The following is a 10,199-nucleotide window of genomic DNA, read 5'->3' as shown; positions in this document are numbered from 1 at the left end:
ATCATTTCAACCCTTGATGCACATAAGGTTGCTTTCTTGGTATTCTGTTTTTTTCTATCTAGGTGATAATCCCGACCACTCTACCTAGTCGTATCTCCCTAGCAAAGTGTTCATCTGTATTATTTTTCTTTCATAGAGACAACATACGAATTTGCATTACCGGATATATTTTTATATTTGCACTTGATTTAGATTTCTCATGTTTTAAGATAACTCCATCGGCCAGATTCTCTAGAAGTTACTTTCTACCCTATGTCTCTTCTTCAATTAGCTCTCAAATAATATAGTCTTTCATTAACTCCTCTTTGCCTCACAGACATTCTTCTTCGACTTCTTTTGGCGTATAATCATCTTCTCGATCAACCCTTCCATATGAATTTGGGCTAGGGGAATTTCTATTGGTTTTTTGTTCTTGTTTGATGTAGTGCGAGGCTTCGAAGGTGTTCTCAGAGTCCAATCACACTTAATGTTAAGTCCAATCGCTATTGATTCTCTGCAATGACACCAAATATTGATCCTTTCTCAAAACTTGACACGCATAAACATGAGAAACGCTTGTCAGTAATTCGTAATAGGGAATCTGCACCATCTTCATGGGGGCCTCAGTCTTATCAATTTGAACCATCAAATTTAACTGTACACTGTAGGATCTTTTTTGAATGATCAGTGCCTAATCGGTTAAAAACTACATTCACAAAAATATTGTACTTTGTATGTGTTGTCCGGTGACCTACTAGTAATACTTACTTAACTCTCACACATATGATAGTGGATCCATCTGTACACACCTTATTCTTCCTAGACTATCTATGGCTTAAATTGAATAAACAGATGACTAGCAAGTTGCAACAGACGTCGAATTTGTTTAAATTATATAACAATTACAGACATCTGTTACGACAGATGATCAATCTGTTGCAACATATGACATATCAGTTGAAAAGTCAAACAGATATATCCATCTGTCACAACAGACTGTCAATATGTTGTAAGTTATCTAACAAATGGAATATATTTTGCAACAGATTACCCATCTGTTAGATTTATTTTAAAGCAATTTTCTTTTCTTTCTGAAATACAATAAAAGATAAAATGTTGTATTTAGATTTATTTTTTTTTTTAATTTACATATTCGAAAAGTCACCAATTTTATTTAATTAAGGGATATGAACAGTCGTGGCTTTTTATTTGACTAACCCCTTCCAATTCAATCATTTATAAATAGGTCTCTCTAGCCTCCTTACATATCACTCACTCTCACTCGTTCATTCTACTACACTTACAATACAAATATAGCTGATCCAGATTCATACAAGAATATCCATATTGAGTTCTTACGGAAACTTCAAAGGCAGTTTGATGAACTCCAGAGGGATTTGGCCGACTTCGGAACAAAGCTGAGGGGGACCCTGCTGCTGCCGAATAAAAATTGTTCGGTTGACAATAATAATAGTAATAACAATAATAAAAATAATAATAATAATAATAGTAGTAGTAGTAGTAGTAATAATTATGTTATGTTTTATTCTTTTAGCGTATGTATTTTCCTTTTTTATATTAGATCTACCTAAGGGATTCAAAAATCTATGTTTGGTTTGGTCGACTTTGAATTTTTAATTCTTATTTAATATTTAATTATCATTGATTCTATTTATTTCATATTCTCAACATGTTGACGATTAGAGGTAGGGATTGAGCATTTATGGTAACAGAGTTTAATCTGATGCGACAGATGGATCATATGTTGCAACAGGCGGTTATTAATATAAAAGGGGTTATTGGTGAGAGGGTGGTGAAAAGTCATGATTGTCCTATTATTTAATATGAAAAATGGTTCGTAAATAAATAATAAGGAACTAAATGATATACACAATTTATAACCGTAAAAGAAAGATTATTTAATTAAAAAATCACAACATTGGATTAATTAAGTTATATGATGATTGTTTGTTTGTTAAAAAAATGGTGAACAGTCGTGACCGTGACTTTTTGTCTAAACACATTAAACAAACAAACAATGTTGTTGATGCATCAAATTCCCCATCTGTTGCGACTGATGAATCTGCCGTTAGAAAAAAAAACTTCTAAAATGGATGATCGATTTGTTGCAACAGATGGTATATCTATTGCAACATATGTGTTATTTGACGCAACGGATATACAATCTGTTGCCATAAATGCACTATATTTTGACATTAACTTTTCACAGTAATGAAAAATGTCATTAATAAATGGAGGTGAACAGTTGCGACATTTTGCCTAACACATTCAAGTTCAATCCTCTATAAATAGGTCCCTCCTTACTCAATCGTTCATTCTACTACACTATATTTATTTCTTGCTTTTGTTACACCTTCAACTACTTTCTCTTCGAGGACTTGATAGTTTTTCCCTGTCTCTGGTAAGTTTTTTTCTTGCTTTTTGTGTAAATATATGTTGTATTACATTTGAATTCTTTCTTTTCTTTACTTGTTTTTAAGTGTTTTGTCAATTTATGGGTGTTCTAGATATGGTTGATCCAGCATGGGATATCGCTATTTTATGAGACATCATGCGAAAATTGCAGAAGGAGGTTCATGACCTATAGTGGGAGTTGGCCGCCGTTAGAGTAAGGATGCTGCGGGAGATCCGCAGGCTGAGGAGGGTACTGTTGTTGCTGGTTGAAGAGTGTCCGATTGGCCATACAAATAATAATGATAATGATGATGATAATAATTAAGATTATATTTTTCTTTTACCTATGTATTTTTATTTTTTTTATTTAATAAAAAATTTATGTTTAATCCACTTTGACATTTTAATTCTTATTTAATTTCCATGCTGTCTATTTCTTCTTCTCAATAAACGGCATGTCTATAATTAAGGAATAATTCGAATCCAGTATCAATAGCAAAAGATCAACATATGAGTTATCTGTTGGGTTTGTGACAAGAGATGTATTGTGTTGTTCGAAACAGATTATTTATCTGTTGAAACAGATTACTTATCTGGTGCAACAAATTAATTGTTTGTTTGAACATATTACTAATCTATTGCAACAGAATATCCATCTATTCAATTCATATTACGGAAACCTAGAACCATAAACATGAATGCAACATGAGTCTTTTGTTGCAATAGAATATTTATCTGATGCCACAGATAGTGGATCTGTTTAAATAGATTGCTCTTATGTTGCATTCATATTCGCGTGCTAGCTATTGTTAAAAAAACAGCACACTAGCAGTTACCCAGATGACAAATTCAACTAAAAATCACAATTTGACTTACCAAAGTCTCCTCTCAAGTAAATGCCGAAGTTGAAAGTGATGTACAAAACAAAATTTGACCTAAGAAATTAGTCAAAGAGCAGCAGTTACGGTAACAACAACAACAACAATGGTCAGTAAAAAGAATATGAAGATGATAATGAAGTATAAGATGATGATAATGAATCAGAAGATGATGAATAAAGCAGCAACAGCAATGAACAACAAATATCGCGAAGAGAGAGAAAACAACAACGGATAAGAAGAGAGAAAAATGCGTCTTTTTTCCTTTGTTTTTCGTTATATTAACTAACATTTGGATCAAAGTGTAATTTAAAAACTTGTAGATTATTTTGAAATTTTCCAAACTTTCTTAATCCATAATTACGTAATTGGAACCTCCACTCAATACTTGTGTCACCTACACCTCATTTTAAAACTATTTTATCACCTACAGTTCAAAACCCCGAGAAAGTTTGGAATTTTTTTTTTTTTAAATCATTGGGGTTGTTGGCACATATATTTCCGATGGCATCCACACTAATTTATAAGAAGATGGCTTATTAAATCTCCTAACAAATTGCATAAGTTGGTTATTGAGTGTCTTCCTTCTGTGATTTGATGGGAAATATGAAAATATAAATGCACATACAAATATGAGGACACCAAATCTTGGTAGTAGTATCATTCGCATGACTACTTACCTTATTGATCAATTGATTCTTGCTTCTCAGTTTCCCTCTTTAAAAACTCCCTCTAACTTTGGTAAATTTTTTCTTATAGTGGATAATATCAAGCCTAAGCTAATAATATTATCCTTGTCAGGTGGAGTAAGCCAAATCTTAGTGACTTGAAGCTTAATGTTGACGGATCCTCCAAAGATAATCCTGACAGCGCCGGTGGTGGAGAAATTTTAAGAAATCACTTGGGTCATTTGATCATGACAATCACAACTTACTTTAGATACTCTTTTAATAACTTGGTTGAGGTTAGAGCGATCGAAATTGGTTTGAGATGGTGTATCGATCATGGATTCAATACTATTACTATTGATTCTGATTCCATGATTGTGATTAATATGCTTAACAAAGTCACTACTATTTCTTGGAACGTCATGAAAGAGATCAACGACATTCATTCTTTGCTAGCTGAAGGATCTTTTCAATTCAACCATATCTTCAGGGAAGGAAACTCTACTACAGATCTTTTAGTCAATTATGCTGAGCAAGGTAGAAAAAAAAAAAAAAAAGAGTTCTTCACCGAGACTATAAACTTACCAAGGAGGATAATAGCCACAATGAAGAATGAGGAAAACGGGAGCCCAAACTTCAGAATCCGGTCAAAGAAAAGCCTCTTCATATTTGAGCCAAGCTGGCTTTTTCCTTTGATGTGTCTAATTCTTTTAACACAATCACTATTTTGAAAGGTTAAACTCTATTAGGAGCAACCCTCCTTTTTTGCTTTTTTTTTTATTTTTCTTATGCCTAACTATAGGAATGGTTTCCTTTCAGTTTTATTTGTAAGAGGTAGGGATTTGTCTCCTTTATATATTCCTTCTTTTGGCTTATGGTATAAACTGCCCCATGATTTGGGGTTTACAAAGAAAAAAAATCTAGTGTCTATATAGAAAAATCTTTTGGAATTATATTCCTTTGGTTATTAAAAGTACCTTCAAAATTAAATTTGAGTTTTTTCTTTCTTTCAACGTCCAAGTATCATGTTTTGCGCAATCAATTTCCACAATTTTGAAGAAATAAAGTCCCTTTAGTTGAAGAGAAATATGAGGAGGGGTGTTAGCAAGGTTGTTATTTCCCCCTTATCTAAGCAACCTACTACTTTCGTTTCTTTATTTTATTAGTTGAACCATAAAGAAAGTAATAATTGAAAACACTTCCCGTTATTGCAAACGTAAATCCACAAGACAGGAAATTAAATATCCAAGTAGTTGAAAAATAAAATAAAATAAAAGTCATGTAGAAATCTTGATCTTTTTTGCTTTTTTTCCCCCTTAACTTAGAAAAGCTTAAGTTTATAATTATATATTTTCCATTTGTTCAAAATTGGTTACCTTCACCAACTACTACAACAACATGGTATGATGATTTCATGGCCAACTACATTCACCTAAAACTAGTTGTAGTGGTTAAATACTCCTCATTTAAAAGCTATTGGCACTGATTGGGTAAAATTGAAGCCACATTCAAAGTTATGTGATGCAAATTGAACCAGCAATGGCATGTCAATGTCTATTTTGTTAAAGAAAAATAAATACCATGTCGAGTTAGTTTGAAATGGATTGTCGCATATATGGTTGAAAATAGAAGCCTAAATTTTGATTATAACTGAAACAAAAAAAAATGATGACATAGGGAAAATGATGATAATTAAAAATATTACGATGGTCTTGTGTTATTAAAAAAGAATAGTTTAAAAAGTTATTCTAATGCCAAGGAAAGGCCTCCTTTCATTCTTCGAAGTTAAGTGTCTTTATAGGGGCAATATTTGTCTGACAGTTTTGTGGTTACAATGTTATAGTAAGGTGTTGATATATGTATAATGATATTTGACTTTTAGTTTTTTATCTAGTCATTATAAGCAAAAACATGCAAAATTATAAAAAGTATGAATATAAAAAATGCAAACATCAATAGTTTTTCCTCATGAAGTTAGAACATAACTGATGAATACTATTTAAATAAAAATCAATTTTGGAGAAGTCAAGTCGTCATAATGAAATGTCCTTATTACGAATGGCCTTTATAAAGAGATTTTACTGTATATAGAAAAAAACTATAAATATTTAGAAAAACATACTTTTAATATTTTTGTTCTTCTAGTTACAAATAAAAAAAAGCTAGGAAAATAATTTTCCCTTCCCAACCTCACATTACAAGTCCCTTTGACCGTTTGGAAGAGGAAGTTCAAGTCAATACTACGAAATTTTCACAAGTCAAATCCTTATTTTAAAGTCTTACAAAATTCCAAATGGGAATTGACCCTTAAGTACGTATTTCAACAAATGGATTAATCCTTGGTTAATCAAATTCTCAAAGTTAGGCATATAATGAATAATTTGGAAATTTTGATGAGACCCCATCCTTCATCTAACCTGGCTTCTAGAGCTAGACGTACATTATTCTTGAGAAACTTGTAAGTATAAAAATCGAGTTAAAAAAATAATAGTATAATAGAAGAAAAAAGACAATGATATCAAAAAGTACTCTTTCCATGCATTGAACTTTAGTTGGAAAGAAAAAAAAATTGCTATTAAAAGAAAAAAGCCTTCCTTGTATTGTTGGATTATACTTTTTTCCATGGGTCGAAATAAAATCACATTAAACATAAAGATTTCTTGAAAAAGAATGATTCAAGAGCTCTAATGATTTTTGATCCATGACAAGATGAAAATAATAATATAATATCCCTATGCTTGTTAATTTCTTGATCCTATACATGTTCGATCGATCATGTCCCTTGATTCACCACCACGAAAACACTAGCTGGAACTTGTTCTTGTGATTCAATCCAAACCCGATTGTTCGATACATTTCTTAAAGCATGATTAACGAAAGAGTTCCTACTAGGGTAAAAAGTGTATTGAACATTTTTAATGAGGTTAGGGAATACAAGAATTGGATTAAAATCCACAATCCATGAGGTACCATTCCCCTGAACAACTCCACTTCCAATAGTAGACTTAAGATTCATCCCTTTAACATTGTTTCTATCCACCACAACTTGATCAATTGTCTTGAAATGTCCATTAGATTGGTCCAATTGAACAATATCAATCCCTTTATCTGATCCAGCAAACATGTTGTCCACAATGTTAACTCCATTCACAAGACCATTTATTGATTTCAATTTAATAAATGCATCTCCAAGAAAAAAAGTGTTTGAAATATGGAGCTGAACTGGATCTTCTGCCACAATCCCAGTATAATCTAAATAGGAATCCACAATTCTTGTTTGTGTTAAACCAGGGAGTTTTAGGTAAATTCCAGTGCCACCAAATCCAGTTGCCTTATTGTAACAATGTACACCTGATATCAAATTTGCTTGGCCTGATAAAATTATACCAATTTCAGCTGAAAAAATCACCACATCAGTAACAGAATTGTCATTTCCAATTATATTTATCGCGGTCCCAGAGAAATTCCTCTCTACTTGATCACCACCAGCAGTAATATGTTGTCCAAGGAAAGAATTTCTAATGTATGTTTCATGACCACCTTTGACAAAAATACCATTTGTTGTGAAATGAGTAATATAACAATTGTCAATGCTTGTTCTGAGTGAATTTATCACCTGGATACCTCCTCCTCTGAAATTAGAATCCAACAATAAATCTCTTAAGGTTATGAATTCAAAGAAATATTCAGGAGCATTGTTTGAAGATGTCGATAAATCGAGGAGATATCCATCTGTTGGAAAATTATCTGAAGCTTTTAGTGTTCCTCCATGAATCTGTTTCAAAAAAAAAAAAAAATAATAAGTTTAACAATTTAGGGCTAAGTTGAAATATTAAAAGTACTAGCTAGAGCCTAAAAAAAAAAAAAAATTAACAGCTAGAGCCAAATTAGAAATACAAAAAAAATGAGGTCTTAAAAGAGGCAGGTACTAAGGTTCGAGAAAATTAAAAGGAATTTAAATATTAATAGTAAAGGAGCAGCTAAAATGACAATGTAAAAGGAATTTAGTATGAGATTTAGTGCAGCTAAAATCGTGAAGGCCGAAATTAATTTTGTTTTTTCAAAATTTAAGTCAAATGGAAATATTGAAAAAAAGAAAGTAGAAAAAGAAATAAAAATCAAATTCACAAGATCACATCTGTAGTTTAGGAGACTTTTCCCTGATATCACCATATTCTCAAAATCAAATTCATACTTATAGTAAGCCCTCTATTCCAATGTATGTGGCGCTTTTTTGATTTCCGAGGGTGAAAGAGTTTAAGTTTGAATGTGACTTCAGACATGAAATTTTTAAGTTTTTCAAAATAAAAGTTATATATTTGAAAACTATCTAAAAAGTACTATAATTTACAATAATTGACAATTAAAAATATTAAAAAAAAATTAAGGTCAAAAGTAGAGTTGTTTGAACACAAAATTCAAAAGATGTCAGATAAATTAAAAGCAGTGGATATAGATCTTCTGATCCATGGAAATCAGTGTTTCATTTATCTAAGGGCTAAAATTATAGGGAAAAAAAAAAATCAAAGAAATCCCTATAGCACCATGTGTTAGTTTATATACAAAGTACTACTTAGTACCATTGATTCATATGCATTTTTACCTCATTAAATTATTTAATTATAATAAGTTAACATGATTTGGTGTAAATACTCAAATATACTACCATCCACAAAGTAATGACATTTAAAACTTTGCCAATACATGTGTGTTGAAAATTGAACTTATTGTACAAGGACTTAAAAAGGTCAAGTCAATAGTCACATTTTAAAAAGAATCAAAACTATCGTCAGATATGTAACACAAATGTTCCAACAAATATTTAACATATGCAGCTTAATAGTCTAGAAGGAAGACTGATATCATTTCTCATTTTACCTACTTCACTGTTGAAATCAGAAATTGGTACAATGGTCAATTAATTTCATATCATCTCCAAACATTAATATGCCACCTTACACATTTTGACAATTATACGTACCGTACTACTATTCTTTTTTTGTTCTCGGTGTAATTTAACATGTTATAGCAGATGTTAAAGCGTACCATGAGATTGCCGCGGCCGACAACGGGGAACTGCAATGGCTGGCTGATCAAGTAATTCCCACCTTCAAGATTAATTTGAGCACCACCAAGATTTGATATTCCTTGCATCAAGAAACCATTTGTTGGCCCCTGAAGTGCATCAGAAATTGCTTGTAGAATTGCTTGTGTGCTATCTAATTTCCCAGTTGCGTCTGCACCATATGATGTTACATGATATACTCTTGGACCTGGTGTAACCTAATCAATAATACACATAAACATCATATATATCTAATTAATTTGCTCTTAATTAATCAACATTCATAGACTGATAAACCAAAGAAAAAAAGAAAAAGACTTACGGTCACTGCTGATGGTGATGGTGATGGTGATGGAGATGGAGATGGAGAAGGAGATGGAGAAGGAGATTTAGCAATCGAATCGCGACGAATAAATGAAGCTTTAAAAGCTTTCATTTTCTTCTTTTGATGATCATGTTGTTTTTTTCCAGGATGAACATCTCCATGAACATGGGATAGATAAGCCAAAACAACCAAGAACAAAAGAGAAAAAGCCCATGCTCTTTTTCCCATGTTCAATTTGTGTGTGTCAAGTTTCAACCAATGTCAATGAGTCCAAGAAAAAACATTCTAGGTTCCCATATATATACTAAGAAAGAAGTTTTTTCTTTTTTTGAAAAAAAAAAAATGGGGGTAGACAAGATAGGTAGGCAATGAAAAGAGAGAGATCTAGCAAATAAAAACAAAATAATGGCAAGTAAGTAAAGTTAGATTTAAGAAATCTAAACAGACAAAGAGTGTGAGAATAGACAGAGAAAAATAAAGGCTCTCTTTGAATGTTATTATTCTTTTATATTTTGAAGATCTATCATAGGATGACTTAAATATGTGTGTAAATTGGGTTGCCTTGTTGAATAGTATTTCTTTCTTCTTCTTATGGCATGGGAGAAAAGAAAAGTAAAGCAGTGACCAACTTCTCACTTTAAGCATCCTTACAAAGTTTGGCAATTAGTTGAAAAGGTGAATGAATTCATTAAGTTTGAATATTTGCTTAGTGGGGAAAGAAAGTTTGTATCTTAAGCAAATAATTAAATTAGCAAAACACTTATTTTTTTTGATTTTTTTTTTGACAAATAATGAAGTAAAGATCTGTTTGAGATATTATTGGTTAGTTGTTGAATGTTGATTTAAGGTGTTGAAATCTTGAATTGCAA

At 31.6% G+C, this 10,199-nt stretch overlaps 1 protein-coding gene and 1 long non-coding RNA gene across 3 annotated transcripts; both read right to left on the bottom strand.

Moving 5' to 3' along the window:
- Positions 1–1,157: 1,157 nt before the first annotated feature.
- On the bottom strand, positions 1,158–4,968 carry LOC124895948. 2 transcript variants are annotated; one of them, XR_007052196.1, is made up of 3 exons: positions 4,526–4,968; positions 3,271–3,329; positions 1,158–1,415 (listed from the first exon to the last, which is right to left on the bottom strand). It is a non-coding gene; the product is annotated as an uncharacterized LOC124895948 (long non-coding RNA). The 2 variants fall into 2 exon arrangements; XR_007052197.1 differs by having other exon boundaries at positions 1,158–1,412.
- A 1,547-nt stretch (positions 4,969–6,515) lies between these two features.
- LOC107858883 (polygalacturonase QRT3) lies at positions 6,516–9,846 on the bottom strand. The gene is made up of 3 exons (XM_016703687.2): positions 9,328–9,846; positions 8,987–9,223; positions 6,516–7,715 (listed from the first exon to the last, which is right to left on the bottom strand). The coding sequence occupies exons 1-3, from the start codon at positions 9,556–9,558 to the stop codon at positions 6,714–6,716; spliced, it is 1,470 nt and encodes a 489-aa protein (XP_016559173.1). The 5' UTR covers positions 9,559–9,846; the 3' UTR covers positions 6,516–6,713.
- Between the last annotated feature and the right edge of the window lie 353 nt (positions 9,847–10,199).

This window comes from Capsicum annuum, chromosome 2, assembly GCF_002878395.1.
Source record: "Capsicum annuum cultivar UCD-10X-F1 chromosome 2, UCD10Xv1.1, whole genome shotgun sequence".
Classification (NCBI taxonomy): domain Eukaryota; kingdom Viridiplantae; phylum Streptophyta; class Magnoliopsida; order Solanales; family Solanaceae; genus Capsicum; species Capsicum annuum.
Note: the sequence above shows the minus strand (reverse complement) of the source record. Positions and strands in the feature narration are given on the sequence as shown.

Coding starts and splice junctions, on each gene's coding strand:
- LOC107858883 (XM_016703687.2), bottom strand. CDS start 9,558: ATGGGAAAAAGAGCATGGGCTTTTTCTCTTTTGTTCTTGGTTGTTTTG. Junction 9,224..9,327: donor CATCACCATCAGCAGTGACC/GTAAGTCTTTTT, acceptor ATTATTGATTAG/GTTACACCAGGTCCAAGAGT. Junction 7,716..8,986: donor TCGGCCGCGGCAATCTCATG/GTACGCTTTAAC, acceptor TTTTTGAAACAG/ATTCATGGAGGAACACTAAA.